At 39.3% G+C, this 24,493-nt stretch overlaps 1 protein-coding gene across 1 annotated transcript in view; it reads right to left on the reverse strand.

The window, feature by feature from the left end:
• chd1 (chromodomain helicase DNA binding protein 1) overlaps nucleotides 1-20,162 on the reverse strand; it is a 32,072-nt gene extending 11,910 nt beyond the window's left edge. Inside the window, exons 1-23 of the mRNA XM_042508901.2 lie at nucleotides 19,817-20,162; nucleotides 17,230-17,345; nucleotides 15,641-15,848; nucleotides 14,477-14,587; nucleotides 14,117-14,313; nucleotides 13,752-14,026; nucleotides 12,059-12,284; nucleotides 11,315-11,415; nucleotides 11,025-11,203; nucleotides 10,720-10,844; nucleotides 9,132-9,348; nucleotides 8,838-8,927; nucleotides 8,545-8,735; nucleotides 5,380-5,568; nucleotides 4,177-4,339; nucleotides 2,574-2,726; nucleotides 1,838-1,909; nucleotides 1,593-1,742; nucleotides 1,339-1,487; nucleotides 1,043-1,139; nucleotides 827-922; nucleotides 533-709; nucleotides 233-393 (exon numbers count right to left, since the gene is read on the reverse strand). Of these exons, the coding sequence (XP_042364835.2) occupies nucleotides 233-393; nucleotides 533-709; nucleotides 827-922; nucleotides 1,043-1,139; nucleotides 1,339-1,487; nucleotides 1,593-1,742; nucleotides 1,838-1,909; nucleotides 2,574-2,726; nucleotides 4,177-4,339; nucleotides 5,380-5,568; nucleotides 8,545-8,735; nucleotides 8,838-8,927; nucleotides 9,132-9,348; nucleotides 10,720-10,844; nucleotides 11,025-11,203; nucleotides 11,315-11,415; nucleotides 12,059-12,284; nucleotides 13,752-14,026; nucleotides 14,117-14,313; nucleotides 14,477-14,587; nucleotides 15,641-15,848; nucleotides 17,230-17,282 (3,380 nt within the window). The 5' untranslated portion in view covers nucleotides 17,283-17,345; nucleotides 19,817-20,162. The remainder of the gene's footprint in view (nucleotides 1-232; nucleotides 394-532; nucleotides 710-826; nucleotides 923-1,042; nucleotides 1,140-1,338; nucleotides 1,488-1,592; nucleotides 1,743-1,837; nucleotides 1,910-2,573; nucleotides 2,727-4,176; nucleotides 4,340-5,379; nucleotides 5,569-8,544; nucleotides 8,736-8,837; nucleotides 8,928-9,131; nucleotides 9,349-10,719; nucleotides 10,845-11,024; nucleotides 11,204-11,314; nucleotides 11,416-12,058; nucleotides 12,285-13,751; nucleotides 14,027-14,116; nucleotides 14,314-14,476; nucleotides 14,588-15,640; nucleotides 15,849-17,229; nucleotides 17,346-19,816) is intronic.
• Between the last annotated feature and the right edge of the window lie 4,331 nt (nucleotides 20,163-24,493).

Raw genomic sequence — 24,493 nt, forward strand, 5'->3', positions numbered from 1 at the left:
AGTTTTCTCTGTGGAGTTTGTGTATTTGTATGTGACAGAGTCTTGGGAGAGAGTGAGGGAACCCAAACTCCAAAAAGATGTGACAATTTACACTCAATGTTCACAATATAGTCATTTTATACACCACATGCAGAATAAGTGGTGATACATCAAGTATATTCGATATATCGCCCACCCTTAGCAGGGAGAGTTAGATAAAAAGCCACCCTGAAGGATGGGTTGATATAATCACCTCCGGATCTCAGCATCACTGAAGCCCTTGATATTTTCTCGTGGAATGGTCCGAGGCCGTCCTCGTTTCTTTGGCCTTTTTCGGTCTGAGGGGGAGTCGCTGTCAGACCCAGAGTACCTCCTGTTCCTGCTCTGCCGGCCCTCACTGGCGTTAAAGCTTATCTGTTAACACAAAGCAAAAAAAAAACCTGGAAGGTCATTAAAAACCCCAAATGTCTAATACAACCAAAAAGCACACAAATTACACGAGTACACGTGACACGAGTCACGAGTCCTTATGTTTGGCATGATTGTTGTATACCTGTTTGGCACAATTCCTCATGCGTGGCAGCAGGTAAATTTCCTCTAGCTCCTTCTGTCTCTCCTCCTCCTCCATCCTCCTCCTCTGCTCCTCAGGAATGATGTCGTCCCAACTCCGCTGACTTCGCTCAGAGTCAATATCTATTTCCTCGTCCTCCATCATGGAGAAGTTGGCCACCTGCACAGGTCAGGTCACAAACAACTGGGAATGTCACACTGCTAAAGAACAACGCATTGCAAATTTAAATATTGTCAAACCAGTTTCTGTAACAAGAAAAAAGATTAGTTTTCCTACCTTGAACTGAGACAGCAGCTCTTCTCCCACTGTGGAAGGTCCAGGGTCATTCTCCCTGGTCTCAGCTCTTTTGAGGATTTCGTCAATATCCATTTCCTACAGAGTAGAAAAAGCCGTGACATGGTTTTTTTTTCAACATATTTCAGAGGAAGAGTTTGATTATCTGCATGCATAACACATACATACACTCACTGATGTGATTATGTGAATACATACCTGAGGCTCCTGCTCCTCGCCTTCTGGCTCTTTGAAAAGCTCCTCAGCACCAAACTTCAGGATGGAAGACAGCTCCTCCTTGTTGAATGGGGCTGAACTGTATTTAATAAAACACACTCCAGTGAGATAACGGCAAACTGTAGCAGCAACCTTTGAGAGGAATACTAACACTATAGGTTAAATCTCTTTCTTGGGGGCGAAAAAGAAAGCTGCAATTTTATGTCAATAAGCATAGACGTTTTAGGTTAAAAGGAGGAAAGGCAGTCATGCAGCAGTGTATGGTATGCGTTGCTTACCTGGAGGGAGCAGAGCCAGTATGGAGGACAGTTTTCCCTGTCGTGTCCATCCTCTGAATGACAAGGTGGTCCAGCACCATTTTCTTCTTTGCCCTCTCAATGATGTCCTCCTCCACTGAGCCTTTTGTCACCAGACGGTAAATATTCACCTGCAAGTCCACAAGCAGACAGAGGGATATACAGTTTACTCTCTACAGCAACCTAAACATATATAAAAAACATTCTGGTAGTATGAATTTAAAACAGTTGCTTACCTGTCTTTTCTGTCCTATCCTGTGGGCTCTAGCCTGGGCCTGGAGGTCATTCTGGGGGTTCCAGTCTGAGTCAAAGATGACTACAGTGTCAGCTGATGCCAGATTGATACCCAGACCACCGGCACGCGTTGATAACAAGAAGCAGAAATCCTAGGCACACAAGAGGAGGTTCACTACACGTTGAGTCCGAGTTTATTCAAATGAAGCAAAAACTGTGTTTACTTTATACAGGACACTGAACTTACCTCTGAGCCCTCAGCGTTAAAATGATCCAGCGCCTGCTTCCTCATCTCCCCTTTGATGGAGCCGTCTAATCTCTGCAAATTCACAACAATTCAAATTCAGAAATTTGTAACATCAATAAGTGGATGGCATTTCATTGTTGCTGGTTAGCTAGGAGGAAATTCAAGGTGTTTGTGGAGCATATCAGTGTATGTATGTACAGTAGCATTTTCCCAACCATGATACATTATTATTATTATTATTATTATTATTATTATTATACAGAATAATTTAATGTTTACAAAAAGGCTATCACATGAAAATAATGACATATTTACCTAATTATATTTGACTAAAGGAAACTATAGTATTAATAAAACCCTGAATATAGCAAGTGTTGTCGACTTTTTTCTGTTTTTTCAGGTTGCATTACAGTAAAGTAATGTCATAACGTGAATTTACTAGCCTGTTGTAGCTGTTCTATTATTTGCCTTTACCCCCTTAGTCATTATTACTGAATATTATTTATCACAAATCTCACGGTCTAAATGTTTAGTGAAAGCACCAATAGCCAACCGTACAATATTGCTGTAGAGGTATTTGGTGAAAAATATTGTGATAGTTGATTTTCTCCATATTGCCCAGCCCCCCCGACATCCCACCTAACTCCAAGCACTGCACAGTACCTAAGCCCTCTGTAAAACCTGGGGAAAAATTGGTAGTATGTCTGGTGCTCGTGTGAAAACAGTGTGTTGTTACCTGAAAGAGAAACTGCCGGCTCCTCAGGTATTCAGCCAGGATATCCAGCATCCGTACCATCTGGGAGAAAATGAGAACTCTGTGGCCTCGCTCCTTCAAACGCACCAGCAGTTTGTCCAACAGAACCAGCTTCCCACTGCTGCGGATCAGTTGCTGTCAGAGGAAAAGATGAGTTACTGGTCTCTGTCTAGTATTCTCCAAGTTTCATCCTAAAATCATAGTACTGTAAACAATCTTCACACGTCCTTAAGCCTTCCCCACCTCACAACACTCACACACAAACACATAACACAAACACTCTTTGAATTTATTTACAATACTGTCTGAAAATTAAGCATCTACAATTAATATTTGTAATGTGAGAACAATGTGAAGGGGTTGCTCCTGGTTAAAGTGAAAATACGGATATGCTTCAAAATCAGACCAATATGTGAAGTGTTCAACTAAAGAGAAAAAGCACATAGGACTATAGTCAACATCACCAAAGGACACAGGTCCTCAGCCCTCTCACATCTTGTACAATCTGATCACTATCACTATTCCTCGTACCAGCTTACAGTCCCATCATTAAGAGACAGAAACCCCTCACCGGATCTGTTGGAGTGGAAGTGAAGAGGAGTTTCCAACTTCAACTTCCTGGAAGCATGCATCACAGAGGACCTCACATGGACCATCAACCCTACTGCTCTGATAAAATAAAAGAGGCTAAAGAGTGACCCTTCTTTGTAAGGAAAGCCAACCTGTTTGTGAAGCTGCTCATTCCCTTCCACCACTGCTCTATGCAGAGTGGATTAACATAATGTACGATATGCCAACTGTCAAGCAGGAGGCTCTCCAGAGTCCTAAATACAACTCAGAAAATTAACTAGGCTGCCCTGCTCTCACTGGAAGACGTCTACAGGTCACACTGCCGACACATAACTAGCAGCATTCTGAGGGATGAAATTCGACCTGATCACCATCTCTTCTCTCATTTGGAAGGTGCTATGGGGGGCTTCAGATCCGTGCTTCCAAGCTCCAAACCACCCTCTACCCCAGAGTTATCACTGATCTGAACTCCACAAATAACTGTCCCTGCATCATCACAGATGACTGTGTTATGTAAAATAATATCTTGTGTTAAATTGGCGAAATAGCATTTTGCTCCATGCATAAAAAGTAGCTCCAGATATGCCATTTCTTTAAATTACTTCTTTTTTTTTAAATTGATATTTATTTGTATGGCAGGCATGTTAGGGTTGCAATGGTATGATGTTGCGTTAGCAGTCTTGAAAAATATTGCAGTTTCACATTATCACAGAAGTATTATTATAACCAGCCAGAATGACCCTTAAAGGAAAAAAAAGGCTTAGTTTTGTTTGAACAAATGTTTTATCACAATTATTAAGACTTGAAACCATTTCTTGTGTAAATGTCTCCCTTATGAAAATAACCAAAATAAAGGTGAGACTCTTCATCCACTTGTATTTTCATTTTCAATATTGTAGATAGGCATATGTACACGTTATGATAATCATCAGCTTTCATATCACCAGTATATCACTGCAACCCGTGTGTGTGTGTGTGTGTGTGTGTATTACAAAACAAGAGAGAATGAACAGACCTGTAAGGCTTCAGCTCTGTTGAGGAACTCGTTGTCCTCTGGGGGCTTGATAAGGTAACAGTGGTTACAACACTTCTTCAGCTCCATCATTATGTTCAGGAAGCCTGACGTGCTGCCTTTAGTACCTTTACTCAGAGCCTTGTAGTTCCTGGTCAAGATCCACCTGATCACACACACACACATACACACACACACACACACACACACACATACAAGAGACACACACACAGGCACATTACTACACTATTTTATAAATTATGGTGAAATGTCTAACAGCAAATTTAGATTGTGATGGCACATTGAACAGCAGGTGAAGAGCATTCGACTGACTGACTGAATAAGCTGCAAGGCACTTTGAGGGCTTTCTTAGTATAATGGAAACATAATGCTGTGTTTGGACTCAAAATATCCCTGCATTACACAACTCAGGATACTCATTATTTCAATAAGGCCTGCACTGGTGCAGAGAGGGTTACACCTCAGCTTTAATCTGAACTTCCTGGTTTTTATTTCATCTTCTACCCAAGCAGTATGTCCACACCACACACACTGGCAGTATTTTGCTGGGGCGCTATTATCAATATGAACGGGGTTTTAACATAACTGCCACCGACTGACGGCATATTTGGCAGCACATCTTTATCTGTGCTCTATAGATTTTGAGTTATCCATCTACTTCCACATAACTGAAGTCAAGTTATCTTATTTGTCAGCAATTTCCTCAGTTTTGGAGGATAATACTTGCTCACTTTCAGGACTTTAGCAAAACAAGTTCCATGACTATGTAAATCTACCCAGGTGTGGATTAAGAGGAGGCATCAGGTTACTGTGAGGGGAGCAGCAGCAGACATCGCATTTGTGAAATGTTGTGTTCTGCTTGTTCAACATTTGTTTAATAAATTGATAATACTGTCTAGCTGTTGTACTGTTAATTTCAGATCAAATCCCACTATACTTGATAGGTCAAAAAACCTTTATTGTACTTGTAAAAATGTATGATTTACTTATTTTTCGTCCATGGCACCTCCCACGCTCTGTAATGTCAAGTCAATATGCCCAAAGCTTACCATCCTTACTGATATGAATTTGATTGCAATCACCCATGAAGACTGTTTAATGGCCCGACCTTACTTAAAGGTGCATTATGAGAAGAAATTAAATATCTACATGTTTCTGGTTAAAGGGGTCATGTCCAGCTCTTACTTGTAATACTGTTTCTGGATAGCACTCATCTCCACTCGGAGGATCTGCTCCACTTTGGCAGGAAGAGATTTCTCCACATCCTTCTTGACTCTACGCAGTAAAAAAGGTTCCAGCTCTTTGTGCAGACTTGTGTAGCCCGAGTCCCTGCCTTTACCGTGCTCCTCCTCAAACAGCTCCCAAGAGTGAAACCTGGAGAGAGACAATACACATCAGTGGTAGTGGCGCGATACAGTCAATACACGTGACAACATACAAGACAACACTTATTTACGCTTAGAGGCTAAATGTGCAAAAACTTTCATCATTCTTACTTGGTACAAAATGTCTCAAAGGTTTGTTTATATCATCAACCGCTTCATGATACACTATTATACAGCTGTACATCAAGGCATTTTTAATGTGCTCTTGTGCTAAGTGGGTAAAATGAGGCCCAGCCTCTCCTTTGCTCAGACTTTTATTAGAAAAAGTCGTTGATGACAGTTTTGAAGCACTCTGCTCTGGTAAAAAAATAGCTGTCTATGCTTTCTCGCCCACATTCTGGTACCATGCTGCTGGTTCCCATTCAGTTTTTATGTAAAAAAAAAGGCTTTGACATTTTGGAGAATAAAATGTTTACACAGTGGTTGCCAAACTTTTAAGCTTGTGTCCTCTTCATATTAGGTTTACTTGCAGCGTAATGAGTCTGTCAAATGAGTTTCTCAATGTCTTCTGTCAGACTGCATTATTTGAATAATTTAGGCTTAAAGGATTAAAACTATAAAGTACTTCACAGGAGAAAAAATAAAGATTTGAGGAAAGGCAGAAATGAAATGCATACAAATTTTTGTAAGCATTTTTTTTTCTTTTTTCTTAAAAATATGTAGATAAAAAAAGTCTCAAAATTGAAGCAGCAAAAACAGATTAATCTTCTCTTTTATGCCATGCATTCTTCTTCCTTGCCAAAACATGATACCTGAATTAACCACTATGCAACTTGACCTCCAAAAATTTGGTCTGTGATTCAGGTGTGCAATATGTTGATAATGAGTACTATAGTCTTGAGCCACTAGCCTGATGCAGAGATAAACAGCAGGCTCCACAGGTCATGTAAACTCACGTCTTTCAAACTCCACCACCCCAGATTTGTTTTTCAGTCCCAACTGACGTTGACTAAAGTGACTATACTTAAGATACTTTTATCAGACTTAAGACAGCTCCCTCTGGAGACACAAAGACCTTTATATTATTATATGTTTTTTCGAATATGCAGCAGCACTCCCTAAGACCGGTAAACACCCCTTGGTGTGTAAAAGCTGTGTTTCTCCTTAAGCACCACACTGAAAAGTGTTTTTTCAGAGGAGAGAGGCCTGTACCACAAAGCACATTTAACAGTCATGCTCTCTTTGCCTTAGCTGACTCGACAAACCCTAAAATCATCAATCAGAGATAACAGGTACTATGAAGGTGGGTATCAATTTGCTCTATTAACTCAGGCTTTGTTCTTCATGCTCTGTGTGCCTTCCCACTAAACAAGTCAAATGACGTCATAAAATTGAGTGAGCCGTGCTATCTACTATTGGCTTAGAAGAATTTTTTAAAAATAGTCACTGTTGCTTTAAGGCAAGAGAGGCAGAAAATGAATTCACAGGTTAATGTATGTATTTTACTACTCTTGTTTATTTATTATTATTATCATCAGCTGCATTATTGCTGCTTTTAAACTTGATGCAGCAGATTTTCATGTGTTTTTTAAGAACTATATTTAGGTCTGACACCTTCCTGTAATGAAGTAGACGTGTAAATCGCTTTATTCTTTGGATAAATCAAAGTGAAATGAATTTTTCTGATTGAATATTATCTGATATATATAGGCCTACCAATAGATTGATCTATTAGCTGTAACATACTAGTGTCGTTCGCTGGTTTACGAAGACGCAGTGTACCCCAATATGGTGATTGTTGTGCCACTGCTCGTCTGCAGTCGCCTGGCTGTTCACACCAAGAGCACATTTTTTAGCACCTTTCTGCCCCTGCTTTCTTGAGTGTCTCCGGCTGTATGTCTGTGTCTATGTGTCTGTGTGTGTCTGCTTGTCTCTTTCTCCCACTCAGTTTAAACAAAACTGACAAGCAACTGGATGCATATCTTATCATTTATCTTAATGAGATCATTCATATCAGATCTCATGTACACTTTATATTATTCATAATAGATTATTTAGTTTGTTTTCCTGCCAGATTCGCTCAAGGACAAAAACAGACCAGACGACAAAACTATCGCTGCTGACCATGGAGCTTGGGGCTGCAGTGTGTCCAGTGTTAATGGTCTGACTACTCAACACAGGCGCTGAAAGGAGGCGGCTGGCGCTCCATGAATAATATGCGTACTTCATGGCTTCTAGTGTGAAACTAGCATAAAACAGACTTCGACAAATCAGAACCAAGCATATAAACATAATCCAAAGAGGTAATGTGATGATGGTTTGAAGGAATTATACTGCAGTTCATATGCAGGTATATACTGATTAAAAATATAGTCAACTCTTAATGCATAATGCTACCTGTGGTTTTATAGAAGGCTTGTTTTAGAGCCACAGTCAAACATGTTTAGCAGTTTAGTGAGAGTAACAACAACCATGTGCATAAAATAAAATTATATTCTTGCTCTGATTTTTTACATCATTGATAAACTGTAGGTTCCTGTAAAAACAAGACAAAAAAAACCTACATACAAGAAGTGCTACTGTAACTTGCTCTTTAATGTAACATTACGTATCAACAAGCTTGATAAATTTATTTAAAACGTAACTCAGTTCCTCAGCTGAGAATTTGTATTGCTCATATACTGATACTGATTGTAGAGTAACGCTACTCGAAGGAACATTTTCACGTATTTCAAGCTGAAACTCAGAACAAAAACTGTTCCTAACTAGGTTAGGTCTACAGCATAAGTTACTATGGTAATCTAATCAGGTTAAAAGAGAACCATCCTCGTAGGACGGAATTCTCTGGCTTTAGACTTAACACACCACGCTAAGCCACAAATCTCACTTTGTGGTGCAGCCCTCTGTCCTGGTGAACCTCTGTTTGCTGTGGTAAAGTGGGCTCTATTGCACCTTTAACCACACCTGGACAGACCTAAGGACAGAACTAAGTTAATCTTTGAGCATAACAAGTGATGTGGCCTACTTCTCGGGCATGATGAAGTGCAGCAGGGACCAGAGCTCTTTCAGGGAGTTCTGCAGTGGCGTTCCAGTGATCAGAAGCCTGTGATTGGACTTAAATTCGATCATGGTCTTGTAGAGGAGGGAGTCATCATTCTTCAGTCGGTGCGCCTCATCCACACCAATGAAGGCCCAGTTAACACTGCCCAAAAATGACTTGAGACAGACAAACATGACACAGCTTTAGGAATGACCTTCACCATTTCATATGTGTCATAAGTAAAGACAATTAAGTGACGAAATGAAGTAGCCTCTGACCTTGTCTTTGAGAAGAATCTCGTATGTTGTAAGGAGGATATTAAATTTCAGTCTTTTGTTATGGACATGCATCCACTCGTGTGTCCGGATCTATCAAATTTAAACACAGATGAAAACATGTCAGTGAAACATGAAAAACGTTACAAGAGTCATTAAAAAACTGATGCCTTTGCTGCTTGTATCCACTCATCTTAACCTTTAACTACAAGGAGTAGGGATTATGACAACGAATCAATAGAGTTGTAGAGACTGTGTGTGTGCGTGTGCGTCTAATAGATGATTGAACCACAGTACCATGTTCCTGCTGCTGATGTCTCCAAGGTAAACCACAACATTCATCTGAGGGGCCCAGAGCGTGATTTCTCTCTGCCAGGAGGTTAGTGTAGAGAGAGGCACAACCAGCAGAAAGGGTCCGTACAGCTGATGGTCATTGAACAGGTAGTTGAGGAAGGAGATTGTCTGGATGGTCTTTCCTAAGCCCATCTCATCAGCAAGGATGCAACTGTTGCCTCTGTGAATGAAGACAGAGAACGAGAGAGAAACAGCAACAGTTCAGACTGAGGGCCTGCTGTACATCAGAATATGACTGTGGGATATGTCACATGAGGTGCCTCTACAGCTTTGCTGGAATCCAGAAAAATTCTGATTACTAACCCAATCTTTAAGGAATCAGGATCAGTAAGTAGGTAACAAAAAAAAACAGAAATATTTTACACACAATGGCTTTACAAGATATATGACTGCACTCATATAAAATTAATGACAGAGCTGTGTATTTGTTGAATTTAAGAAATCCAACCCTTCTCTACGACATCACATAGCATCTTTTGGTCACAAAAGCTTCTATTTGAACTGAGGCTGCCTCAATAAAAAGTAATAGACATAGAATGAAGCAGATTAGGATCAGAAAGTGCAGCAATCTACTCTAGCTGTGAGGTTAAAGTGTGTTTCGGTGGGTGTCCTGGATACAACAGACTCCAGTTTTTGGAGCTCTGCTCTATGTGTCTTTATACACAGTCACAAACGTCACATCTGGACTTGAGCATCAAGCATCAAGTCGGTCTAAATAGATTCTGATATGATTGTGATTTAGAGTGAAATCCATAAAAACTGAAATAAGCTCTATAGATTTAAAAGTTCAACATTTTGAAAAAATAGATTGTCTTTATTTCTGAGAAGAGCTTTTACGTTTTCCTTTCACTTTCACAGGATCTAGTCATCTTGTGCAATATATACAATATTTACGGGAGAAAAATGCTGATTACTGCTGATAAAATTTTCACAACACACAGCGCATCCCCTAGACAATAAAACACCATGGTGTCATCATCGAGATGAATGAATGCAGTGTTGATCAGTAGCACAATCATTATCAAAATGTAGCACTATCAGGGGAAAAAAACATGATGCGCTCTCTAGATGGAAAAGCACCATGGTCAGCCACATGAGTGAATACAATCTCTGCTGTCACAGAGGACACTGCACTGGAGGATAACAGGGATGTAGATATAGTTAGTTAAGATGTAGTTCCCGCACTGAGCCAAAGCCACTGCCCAAGCCCACACAGCAGAGAGGCAGGGTGACGGCAGGCGGACAGGTGTCAGATGTGTGCAGAATACCAGAGTGAAATAACTGACCATCACTGACAGTCTGTTATAACATCCAAAACACAGCTGTACCGAGCAACATCACTGTGAGAGGACAGGAAAAATCATTTAAGACATTTGGAAACAAAATGTAGGACTTTATGGACGAATTTAAAACTTTAATGCCTTCAATTTGAGAATATTAAACTTAAGGCTTTTTGAGACTTTTAAGACCCAGCAGGTTCCCTGATGTTCAGAGGATAAAAATTTAGAATTAAGGATTGATTGAGTCATACTTGCACCAGGAGTGGGCCATCCAGTTCAAACTGTCCAACTGGTAGTCTCGGAGCTCCAGTCCATCGCCTCCTATATAAGTTGGCTGCTTCTTCATGGGCATAAACCTGGGTCTCTGTTTGAGTACCTACAGGACAGAGCAGCAGTTGGTGAGGTCAGTGTTAAAGTTAAAACTCACCGTTTAGTTTCTTTCAGACTGGAAACTGCCACAGAGGAGATCTCACCAAGCCAGACTTAATTCATAACTCTTATCTCTCTCCAAAGGCATTAACCAACATGCTGCCAGACAGACTGGGCAGCGGATTACCTTGCAATCTCTGGATGGAATGGTCTTGGACTGGTTTCGGCTCATGTAGTCATCGATACATTTCTGGAACTTTTTGGCGATTAGAGCACCATCTTCCCAGCTACACTCTGAGTATGGTAAACCCTGCCACTTACACAGGTAGTCTGGGTAACCAGCCGCTGACTTCTGGTTTGAATGCCCTGCTCAAAGGAAATTATAGACCAATTCAGTAACAAAAATCCAGCATCACTTACATTTAGAGTGAAATGTTTCATGATAACAACAGGTGATATAGCCTGTAGAAGGTGCACCTATGATTCGCTCTACAAGCTGGTACTGAGAGTGCAGATCATCCATCAGTTCTTCCTGACAGTTGAAATACTCTATATCCTCTGGTGAAGCTGCCTTTAACCTGGGGAAGGACAGAAGCATTAAACAATAAGCAATAGCCTATATTCAATTTCTAAAATTATACATTTGTTAAATTCTCATCATCAAAAATTAGCAAACTCGTGACTTGAGATGGGGATGGTTAATTTTTATTGATATTTATACCATTATCAAGACTCCTTAATGATCCCAGTCTTTATCAATACCACTATCGATATATTTCTTCATTATTTGACAATCTATTTATGCAGAGCTATAAATGGATTTAAATGACCTGACCCAACTTGAGATATATTGTTAAGTTATAGGACCAACTGGACAGCAGTATCAATAAGCTCAAACTTTAATGATTTTCAGATTTTGAAAAAAAAAGCTGAACCAGGTCCTTAATAGAACCAAGTTTCGATCCCCATCCCTACTAAACAGTCAGTTAGAGATGGTAAAATTTGCCTTATTTTTTTATTCATGTGTATGGCTAGACTAGACGCTGAGACTTCGATGAGTTTTTCAGTCATGTGTTTGTCGTCATATTTGTCCTTGTATAGTTTCCTGCTACTGCATGATCAGCGGAGCACAGAGCAGCTTCCACTGTCACTGTGTAAATCTGTTTGTTAACTGTTTGTAAGGCTGTGATCATGCTCTTGGTTGATTTAACAAGCTCTCACCATCTCTTTTTGTCCTGTTCCTTCTTCTTAAAATTGTCCAGTTTCTTCATGCCCTTGACATTCTGTAACTTGAGGGTCTCCTCTGTCTCCCAGGTGTTATGGATATGGGCCCAGTTCTTCCACTTTATCAAGTACTGGATTTCACCAGCCTCTTTGTTAGGATTGAAGTTGGCATTTGGGTCCCCATCTGCTTCTACAGCGTATACAGTGGTTACACTTCCTGTTGCTGTTAGAAAAAAGTTTTTGAAGAAATACTGTGTTAGATATTTAATTATTCACCCTTTAATTATTCATCCACCCAGGCTGTTTTTGTCACACTGAAGATCTAAGCAGTCTTACCAGTATCTCTTGACTTCCTCTAAAATATCCTCTGACGCCATGTTCACAATGGATGTGGAAATCCACCCATGTCAAGTGTCCTATCGCTAAGCCCTGCCCTCGAACACCATGAGCCAATCACATTTCGTGCAGCTACACAATGCACTTGGACATTCTGCTCTTACACCTCCATAGAAAGCATCAGAAATTACATTTTTCTGCAGTTTCAATTTCCGTAGTTATGGCTTAAAAGTTATGGTTATGGTCAAACAACGTGCATAGGGGGGCATCCGGTGGCTCAGTGGATAAGCAGGCTCCCCATAAATGAAGGCAGTGTCCTTGACGCAGCAGCCGTGGGTTCTCATGCATTATGTCAGCAACATTGTGTATTACAACTACGTCAAACTTTGCTAGGTAAAATTAGCTTAAGTAAGCTAATAGCCGCTAATGTTATGGCCAACTTTAGCTTCCTAATGTTAGCTCATCATGTCATCTGTTCAGCTTAGTCTTAGTATTTTTGTTCTTTGACAAGCAGACATCAGCGTTATCTGTAGCAAAAGATTGTAGTAAAAGCTCACCCAGCTGACAACCATTAATGTTAACTTAGCCGTAATGTTACAAAGAAAGCCAAGGCTGGCTAATGCCATGTAGAGTCTTTGGATATGTCTGACACTGACAGCTGCCATTGTTATTTTAGGCAGCGTGCCGACTGTTTGTCCAGGTGAGCTAAGGGGGTGGGGATTTGTGATAGGTCAACTGTGATGCAGCCATCCATCTCGAGTCACCATAAGATCATAAGTCACCAGAAGCACATTGCTCCGCAACTGTCAACAAGTGATTCTGCTCCTCTGCTCTTTTCCAATCAAATGCAGAGCTTTGTTTCTGTCTGCATATGTGGTTGTGTGTGTGCTTGTCTCTCTTGCTCTCTGTTTAGACACAACTGACAAATATGCTGAAGCAAGGGATGCATATTTCATCATTTGTCATAATCACATTATTTATATAATATCTAACATGTCCATTATATAATTCATTATTGATTGTCAGTGTGTTTTCTTGCAAGATTGGCTCATTTCTTGCAGAGAAAAATAGACCAGACACCAACACTACTGCTGCAGATAAGGAGCTGGATGTGGAGCTTGGGGCCACGGCATGTCCAGTGTGAACTGCCAAGGTCGTTAACATGAGAGCCAAAAAGAAGCAGGCAGCACTTCACGGATAATCGGTGCACTTCTACGTTCAGTGTGAACACGGTGCAATTCCTTAATTTTCCTCACAACTCTCAAAATTTAAAAACAATTCTGAAATCTGTATGTAGCTAAAATTGTGTCTTAAGCAACAGTTAAATCATCACTCTCAGCATCATGTTGGTTACCTCTTTTCCTTCCTATCCTGCTGTCCATCACTCTCTCCAGTGTTTCAAACTCGTCCTCCTCAGGCTGCGGGACATCTTCACCAAGAACTTCAACCAAGTCATCTGAATCAGTCTTCAGCTCCTCGTCCTCTTTGTAGCTGATGTTGACTGTGGCCTGCCGCCGTGGCCCACCAGATGCCACCTTCTTGTAGTTTTCATCCTCATCCTCAGAGGAGGAACACTTTTGAGATTTCTTCTTCTGGGTACTGCTTTTCTTCCCATTCCGAAAGTTCATCCTGAGACAAGATCATAGGTCATATGATCAATACTTAAATCAAACAGTTAAGAGAATAATTTCAGTCTGTGTAAGGCAGCTGTCGGCTTACTTGGTAGGAGGTTTTCTGCTTTTGATTTTGTGACTCGGCTCATAGTCTGATGCAGATCCGTCACTGTTTTCCTCCGCTGATGAGTCTGATCCAGAACCACTCCCAGATCCAGAACCCGATCCAGATTCAGAGGAGCCGGAATTTTTTCTCCTTTTGGATCCACTGGATGAATCAGATCCATCGCTACTTGACGAGTCCTGGATGGAGTATCATTAAACAGGCAGTTCATGTATCACCAGATAGTGTCAATTCATTGTTCACCTTCAAGTACAAGATGATAAGCAAACTAATGATCTCTCTAAATTGTGTTAATCAGTTCATAGTCAAACAGCACAGAAAAAAGTGTTTTGGGAAACAAACCTCATCAGATCCACTATTTGAGGAGCTTTGTCTCTGCTGCTGCTGCAGCTGCTGCTTCCTGAGCATAGCAGATCTTTGCACTGCTAGGATACTTGGGTTGGACTTCCAGAACTGCAATCAGTGAGTGTAGTAAAAGGTTAGCCAAAAATACACTAACACACACAGCTGCACAAATATATCAGTAATCGCCACTTGTTAGGCTGACAGTGGCTGGTTGTAAGAATTTAACATATCAACTGACCTTAAAAAACTCTTAGCCCTAAGCCATTTTTGACCATTTTAGGTTTGCCTGGATTTATTGTGTAATAAAGCTTGTATAATTTAAACTCTGTAATGCACAGTCAAGCTATGAACATCAATCTGATCTATAAGAACATTTGTTTTGCAGTGATGTCACCTGGATGTAAAAATAGTGATGGAACCATAAAGACAAACAAAAAACTAAACTGGATCTCTCAGATTTTCACTGTAATAACACACACAGCAATACAGAACTACGCTTCTTTGTTCACTAACACAGTTCTCCTAAGTGCTGGAACTCAGAAAGTAAAAGAAATTAACATTAAAAGCTACAAACTATTTACATTTCTTCCAAAAAAATCCAAACGCTCTTTCCACTTTTTGTGTGTGGCATTTCTTACGCCATCCTTCAGAGCAGTTTGTGCCTGCAGTGACACAGAGGGCCACATTACAAGATTTGAACTTCAGGGAGTGAACTGAGTGACCTGGAGAAACCTTTCCTGGGGGCACATGGGAACCTCTGATTGGTCAAAAGACTCTCGCGAGCTTTATGTCTGTGCAAGTCACAGGAACCTCTGATTGGTCAAAAGACAAAAGGAAATAAAAAGCAATAGGCATCAAAGCTAGCAATGATAAATGATCAATTATGGATAAAATATGGACAAAAAGATGATCAATATTGGATCCACAAGTATGGATTTATTGTCAGAAAATCCTCAAAATGAAGCACTAATTCCAGGCTGGATAAGAAAGCTTCTGTAAGAGTTACAATCACAGTTGGTAGCTTCCAGCAGGAAAAAAGTAAGAGGCAACGATTTATGGTTCAAAACTTCATTAAATTATTTACAAACTATGGGCATTGTTGTCTAAGAGAGTATTAATAGGATACATTTTGGTTATTTCTTTAAAATCCCATTTCTTTACCTCAGCTCCGTCGATGTTTGACTTATTTGGGGGTTCCATCTTCTCCTTGGATTTCTCTGTGTCAGAATCTGACGCACTGCCAGAATCTGAGCCACTACCTGAGTCACTGCTCCCCGACTGGCTGCTGCTGCTGGAGGAGCTGGAACTTGAGCCTGAGGCGGACCCTGATGCTGACCCAGACCCAGAACCGGATTCATCATCAGAATTACTGTCACATGTAAAGACAAAATAATAAAACACACAAGTGTGCATTAGTAATTAATAGATGAATCATCCACAAATCATATTCGGAACACAATATCATGCCTAGTAATCAAAAATAATATCCTTTTATAAACCTGTTTGGCCGTTTTTTAATTTATTGGCATCCACCCATCTAGCCCTGCATACAGATAATTACAATGTGGCATATAAACTTAAAAGCTTGCTTGTAGCCTGTTCATTTAGACAATATTTCAGACAGCCATCATTCATTTCAATGAGACAATCATGCTGGAGTGGCATTAAGAGGAAGGGAAGTCCTGTATATCCTTGCACAACTTCTACCACAACACAACCTGATTTCATCTGGTAATGCAATTTGTTAGCCAATTCCATATGTGCAAGTGCAGATTTGCGTTGGATTACTCGGCAGTGGACTATTTCCACAGTTTCACTTGCAAACACTAAACTCATGAGCCAATTACTACTGCCATGACAACCTCAATGCAAAGGCACACAGACTTGAATCTGTAACTTTACAAATCACAAATTTCAATTCAAGTAAAGAAAAGACGGAAGTATCCCAGACACTGAAATGAGAGAGAAGAGGTAGAAGGTATTCTGCTACAGTCTAATGTGTGATAATAAGGGTCAGATACACATTTACTATTATCAATATATTGTGTTATTTGAGATGACACGTCAAAAAAAGCAAAAGATTTTAATCGCTATTACCAAAACTACTCTGAAGCCTTTTTCAGAAGATTATCAGCTGATTAGAGGCAATGCAGCTCTACAGCTGGTCCCTCCTGTATTTGCCAATATTCTCCTTCTTCTTTCGAGGAAATCTAACTTCCCATGCATGAAAACAAACCACACTTAGTAAATAGGTCCAGTTCAGGCTTAACTTAGCCAACAGGAATTAGGGGCCAATAGTCATGTTGATGGTGCCACTACAGCAACTGTTTAAAACTTTAAAAACTCACAACAAATCACCTAATTTGCCCATGGCATTGCAACTTTCATTAAACTGTAGGCCCCTTGGTGAAGACACTTCTGTAAAGTCCTTCCTAGTGCAAATTAGGAAGACCATCACTCTGTTTTTATCCAAAACTGTAAAAATTATTAAACCTACCTCCTCCCACATTTTTTGTCAATTCACACTAAACTTACTACAAAGTATCTTCATATTGTCCTTCACAAACGCATTACACAGATTTTTGTTTGATCAAAAATCGACCCCACAGTGCATCACAATGCCTCTCTGTAAACAGTATTGGACACAGCTACTACAAATTCTTGTCAAATAAAGCTTCAAAGTTCATATAAAATGACAGTATTTTGCTGTCAGTGTAGATGAAGTGTGTTGGATTTCAGACTTCTTTTACCTTGATTCTCCGCTGCTGTTGCTTACACTTTCATCCTCACTGCGTCCAGCCATGTTGAAGTCCAAAATATAGACTTCTCCCTGACAAACTGCTGTATTATGTTCCACGTGGTTAACCTGTTTGAGAAGATACACATAATAAACATTACAAAATACTGTTTTCATCAAAGCTGGCTTCTTTCAGTAACATTATGTTTCGCCAGCAATATGGATGGAGAGGATCTGCGAAAGCTGTGCTTGTTAAAATTTGGCACAACATGTCAAAATAACTCTACATGTACAATTTAAAGATTTTTTTCAAGTATAGAACAAAATTCCTCCACATCAGACTTGCTGACTACAGCAAACAAACCATACAACAAAACAATATCACAATATACATAAAGTAATTGCAAAAATAATCACAAATCAGTTTTAAAGTTATGCACAATACCCTTTGTTGAGAAGAATGTACCAATCATTTTTAAAGAACTAAGTTAGTGGAAGTAATTTTATGGAGTTCCCTCTTAAACCATATCTGTAATTCTAAACATGGATGACAGGCTTAGCTGAAATATTAAATATTCTGTGGACATGCTTTTATAACACAAACATGACACCTCTGTGTCTCCTGTATGCTTGAGTTGGTAAATGTAATTTCCATAACCTCTCCCCATATGACATCTCTATCAAACCTAGAATTAGTTAATTATATGTACATGGTGGTAAACGAAACGTATGTATTTAATTAATGTACTTAACATCATATTCTGCATACTCTTATTGTGAAGGTCCAAAGCAGATGGAGACATGACATAAAATTTTACATTTTCAGTGTATGTAATATTCATTTATTGTGCAAAATCTAAAAAATCATCAACTTAGGGTGGATGCTTTGAACATATTCACTTTGGCATTTAGAAAAAATATCTGTTGACGATATCAGCAGAAATCAGCATGTTGGCCGATTCCAATATTTCATTTTAAAGCCAATATCCATAGATACTGATGACATGCTGACATTATCTGCCATCCCTAAAATTCAAGATGTGATCGCACCAAGAATTTGTAGAGTGATAAAAATGTTTCTTTGCCTAAATTTTGAAAAGTTGTTCTGATTGTGTAAGCACAAAGTTTGCCTTTTTATTTTTTTCTGTAATGTATGCATGACATTTGAGTGAATTGTCATCACTACACCTAAGGTGTGATTATATTTTCTATTGCCTTACATACCAAATATGTCAAACTAACTGGACTACAGTCCCCTGTTGGCAATATCCCTCATGCTTACAAAATAGAATACACTTCAAGCTCAGTGTAGCACCCCTGCCTAACTGTGGCCCCTGCATTAAAGTTCAACTAGTTAACTGTTCTTGTGGAGCTGTCAATACACTTGCGCATTAGATATTTTGAAATGTGCAAATTTTTAAAAAGTCACAAATACTCGTTGTAGTTCTGAGAAAGGTTGACTGTCTTCGTTGCACCCCAAAACACTGATTTAATGAATATCTTCAGCTGAAAGCACAACAGGCAGTAGATGTATGGATAGCTGTAGCTGTAAGTCACTTAGCTGTCTTATTCCCTCAACGCAGAGGCCTATCAGGCCTGCGCAACAGCAGCTTGTTTTCACATCCACACAAAGCTCAGTGGGCACTCTAAAGGCTAAATAACCACATTTATCTTGGCAAAGTCCACAAAAATGTTTTATAGTAGATGGACGTATGCCAACATTGGTGTTATCTAGCCTCAGTGTAGCTTAAGTTTAGCTTGTAGCTAACTAGCTAATACCGGCTAACGACGCCAATATTAGCTATTGGCGGGGTACATTGATAGTAATGTATGCAGACACTTCCAACGCGCCAGTCTGTATTTAACTTCAAATTCTTCAAATTCGGTTCGCCATTATCGTCTTACCACCAACCGTTTGATTAAAGATGACCACTGTACTGCTACAACATCACTGTTCCTTATCAATAACCAATTCCTGTTTGCTAGCTCGTATGTGTTGTGCTAATATTATGATTTTCTGCATTTGACAAAAATAACATTTGTAAAACAATCATAGCGACGTGGCCATTTACCACATGTGCCCCCACCATGTGGGTCATATGTTATAAGTCGTGCCGTGTTTTTTTTTTTTAAATTTTACATCAACGTGGGTTCAATAAACATAAGGTGAGAGGGATGCTAGCCCACCGTTTACTGAGGTTGCCAAGGAAAGTAGCGTTAGCTAACACTATGAAACACGAGGCTAGCACGGAAGCTAACAAAATGACAAAACTTTGCGCTAGTTCATCTTAGCAGGGAACCGCTGGAATGTTCATTTTCCGGTTAGAGCAGATACTCGGCGTTTAGCAGTCAACGATATTTAACTATGCAAATGTCTATACAAGAAGAGGGCTACTGTAGAGTGTTACTTATTTAGTATTCATTACTAACCACAAACCCAAATTAGCTAACCTAACTTCACCCTCTTCCATCTTGTTTTCATTCGCCGCTCACTTCTCGCGGCTTTTACCACATCAACATACAACGTTAGCATACTTTCTCACTGAACTGGGGGATAAGTAACTCCACGCTGTATGTTGTCTGGTGTTTTTGTATGTTACCTGGCAAAGTCCAATGAAATTGATTTTTAAATCCGCCTTTCCACCTCAGAGGGTCCTTTCTTCTTTTATTTCACGAGCAAGCTAGCAGCTGCGATAGCTAACGCTACCTTACGCTAGCTAGCTATCTCCCAGTTAGGGAGAGCAGCCCCGAACGATTCAGTTCAGATGGTTTTCCTCTCCCTCAAAAAATCGCGTAAGTCCCCTTCCCCGAGTTAGTTGTACGCAAAGTCTAGTGCTCGTTGGTCAACTGCGATTGTAGAAAGCTGGCATTTCAATCCAGGGTCTTCCGACAACCGGCCTCCGCCATGACGCTGTAGGGTTCACTTCACTAGGAAACCCCGGACAGTGACGTAACGACTGTGCTGCTCGCCACACTGCATCAGCAACCACATCTGGCAACGAGGATCTTCACACAAGAAACAGCTTGTCAGAACAGTCGGAATAATACATAATATGTAATATTTCAACCCAACAATAGGGCTGTGAAAATGACTGCTAATGCGGATATTGCAAGGAGGACAGGTGGAAAGAGAGCGGCATTTTTTAGCGTTCATTTCTGAAAATGTTGAATGTTGTGCTAAGTGAATCGGGAGTACAGCAAAGAGAAGACAGAACGCAAGCAAGAGTAATTAATGACACACTCAGAGTGACAATCTACTGCCAGAAATGGCTTATGTTCCCAAACTTGAAATATTAAAAGAAAGGGCATGTGACATATCAGTATAAAGCAACACCAAGACGCACTAATGGACTGTACTTTACCTCTCAGTTTAAGGGAATGCCTGCGGTGTATTGATAGATAGATAGATAAAACTTTATTGATCCAACATTGGGGAAATTTGTGCGAAGAAGAAACAAACACCTTTTCTCTTAATTACAAAATCACAATCTTGTAATTACATCAAAAGTGTCCCTGTCATATGCCCCAGTGACCCCAAACCAATGTCAAATTCATATACTACACTGGGCATATGAATTACAACTCTTTTTAATTGGTTCTATGCTTCTCATATTTCCTATTAATATTTTTTATAACGATTCAGCATTTTTTCAATAGCTTACATATCATGTTACCATGTGACTGTTACCTGCTCAAAGTTCTAGACCCTCAAGGAGTACAGCCTAGGCAATGGAACCATAATCCGTATGGCTTTACTTTGTTGTATGAAACTACATGCCATTAGAATTTGCGACCTGGATTTGTGTGCAGGTGTTGTCTAAGACAGTTCAGTGAATGCAATTAGTGAATGTAATGCACTTCTGTCATGGTGTGACCAGGTTTTTGTTTGGGGTTTTTTTTTTGTTGTTTTTTTAATATCATGACCCTTACTGCTGCAAATATTTTTCCTTCAGCATCCCTGAGTGATTGGGAAAAAATGCATGACCCCTCTCCACTAGGCTATATACAACCATATTTCACAGTTTCTGGCTATGATAAATGGTATGATTTTAGATTTTTTCTTTTTAATAAACCCAATTTGTTTTGGTATCTGAGGGTTTTAAAATATATACAAAATATGACAATGTGAAGTTGAATGTCACTTCCCTCAGCCAAATCAAAAAACATAACGCCCTTCTTAGCGCATTAAAAAAATATTTGGAGTGCCTCTCTCTATTTGCTCGACCTCCTCCCCTCTCATAAATAATAAACAGTCCCTAAATATGCTGGAGAATACAACTTGGCAGTTTTGCAGTAGATGCTAACTATATAATGTACTTGTGGTGGGGAGCATAGTCTGTCTTATCATGGTCATTAAATGCGACAAAGAAAATTCAGAGATATTGCAAAACATATTGTCATACACTAAAGCAGCTGAGGAAGCCTCATAAAATGTGACAGTTGATCTGCGTCCATTCTCCTCAAACATTGATTTTATAAGAGATTTCAGAAAATTATCACAATTAATGAAAATTTGAAAAGTTGTAGCCTAAATATAAAACAGGTGACGACCAGAGATTGGCCTAGTTGATGCAGCACATGAGGATTTGTATAGAAAGGACTTTACAATGGAAATACTACATGCTATCGTTCAATGAGGACTTATTTTGGTGTAGAGATTAGTATCATGACTTTTCTCATTGTGCAATAGAGTTCCATATAATTGCAAATGTTCAATAAAGTCAGAAATCTGTACCAACCTTAAATGATGGACCAGTCATTTCAGTTTTTGCATTAAAGAGACATGGCTGAAACCTCAGTTGGACTTCAATATTCAGGGTAACAGTGCAATAGGATATATGTTCATAGATGGTGGTCAGGGAGGGGGATATGCAGAATAAAGATGAAATATCTCATGGTAGTGTAATTTATTTTTCACAGTACTTATTAAGAAGTAGTGGCTGTTTACAGTTGGATAAAAAAAGAAAGACTATTGTTATAGGCTTGAACAAACAAATAAAGTAATATGATCTGCTGATTTATATGCTCACAGTAATATGGGAGGACCAGGCTATATTGAGTAAATTGTAGATGAATTAATAGAGTTAAATGGAATGCTTTGTTAAAATATTTGGCAAGTTCCTGGGCTTGATTTTAGCAACAGAGTAAAGTCAGATATATTCATCTTACCCACTTTCCAGTAAATCAACTAGGGCTGATATTTGGGAGGTAACAGCATCATAACAAAATTGCAGGTTACTAGTTATTGTCATTCAGACTTTGGTTGGATATGTCAGGTTCAGATTCAGGTTACTTTATTTGTACCCATAGGTCGATTTGTTTTGCAGTCAAGTGAGGTTACAGCATCCATTTGCAAAATGCAAATGGGGGTATCTCAAATAATTGGAAAAATTAGTAAAGAAGGATATGGGGTTAAAAAGAAGACATTCACTAAAGAAATGTATTAGATTATGAAAATTTTCAAGCATTAATAAGAAAAAACAATTAAATGAGTAGAATGGTCATGTTGGAGAGGATTCTGTTAAAGTGTTGGGAGAACAACTCCATAAGATAAAGTTTAGGGAATGATTGAAAAGTTGAGGGGAACTAGACAGAACATGGTTAAAGTCCACAGTTCAGAAGAGAAGTTAACAGAGGAAGGTAAGATTAAAGACAGCAAACAAAGCATCTTGTGTGGGAATATAATTGTGACTGTATACTGTAGATATAGGCCTACCTTTTATTATTCATGAGTTGAGAAGTGCCCTTAACACATTAAAAATGTTTTCCTCTGAAAAAAATAAAATACATAATGTCATTTAAAGCTGGAGGTGCTAACTTCAATACCTTTCTGTCTTATTCGTAAAACTAGGCAGGTTTCTATTAACCCTCAAATTGTGAAAATTGAAATTACATATATAAAATACACCTAATGGAAACACGTCAATTAAAAAAAACCCAATCTATTGCAAAAAGTTTTTACACTCACATGAGGTGTTATTTTAGGCAATTTGAAAAAGCAATATTTAGCAGAACTGCAATGGAAACACTTTTTTTGTCTTTTCTAGGTCACATGCTGCTATGGCTATGTGCTTATCAGTAGGAACTGGCTCCCTCAGGCATGATGCAGCAGGTGCTACAAGAAGTGTTATTGCATCGCATAAGACTTCAATAATTGAAGTCTCGGTTTTAAAAATCTAGAATTTTTAAAACCACAATTCTGATTCAATTAAAAAAAAAAAAAGTTATCAATATTGGGAGTTTTTTTCGAAATATACATGTTTTCATTAGGTGTATTTTATATTCACAGTTTTGATTTGTGCAATTTTAAGGGTTAATAGAAACCATTCCATAAAAAAGGTTATAAACATGTGTTGGAAAAGTAACACAAACAAAAGGAGAGGGTTTTGTTTTTGTTAATTTAGATATAGGCCTAACTACGGAATTAGGTACAGTGATCAAGTACATTCAAGCAGACATACATTCAATTTGCAGGCTAATGTGAACGCTACTCTCCATGAAGGGTAAACATGTATTTAACATTTTACATTCCAGAGTAAAAAGTAAAGGTGATAATGATAATTATGGGAGATCTTTCAGGAAGGCATTGTATCAGATCCACCAACAAGTAGGTGTGGGAAGTTCGCATAATCATATTCAGCATGTAGATATCAATGACACCTTATCAGATCCAGGGGTGTTCAAATGTGGTGTTCCACAGGGATCGATTTTAGGATCCCTGTGGATCAATTTTAAACCCTAAAAATGATCCACAGGGATTAATTTTAGGGTCAGACTACATCATATCAACCACATGCACCTTAAAATCATCTTTGTGAACAGATCTGGAGAAAAAAAAAAAAGAACAGGGCTATAAAAATGAGACTGCATTTTGTCTAAAGGAGTCGTTGTTTATACTGATCTATACCTCAGTATATCTAGTCCTTGCTACATCCTCACACCTATCTGGTCTGTGATGTTTACTAGTCCAGTCTGTTTGTGTGGGTACCATAAATAGTACTACAGGCCTCTAGCTCAGTTTTTTTGTGCCCTGAACCTGGGGAAACAAATATCCATATCAATTGTCATGTGTTGTGTAACACAAGGGATCCAGTTTGGGGGCCTCAGAATTGCATCTTTGCTCTTTGCAGGTGATGTGGTTCTGTTGACTTCATCACACCATGCACTGGGGTGGTTTGCAGCTGACTGTGAAGCGGTTGGGATCAGAGTCAGCACGTCGAACACTGAGGCCATGGTTCTCTGCTTGAAAACAGTGGATTGCCCCCGCTGGGTTGGGA

This window comes from Plectropomus leopardus, chromosome 20 (assembly GCF_026936395.1).
Source record: "Plectropomus leopardus strain MGB_pleo_1.0 chromosome 20, ASM2693639v1, whole genome shotgun sequence".
Lineage (NCBI taxonomy): Eukaryota > Metazoa > Chordata > Actinopteri > Perciformes > Serranidae > Plectropomus > Plectropomus leopardus.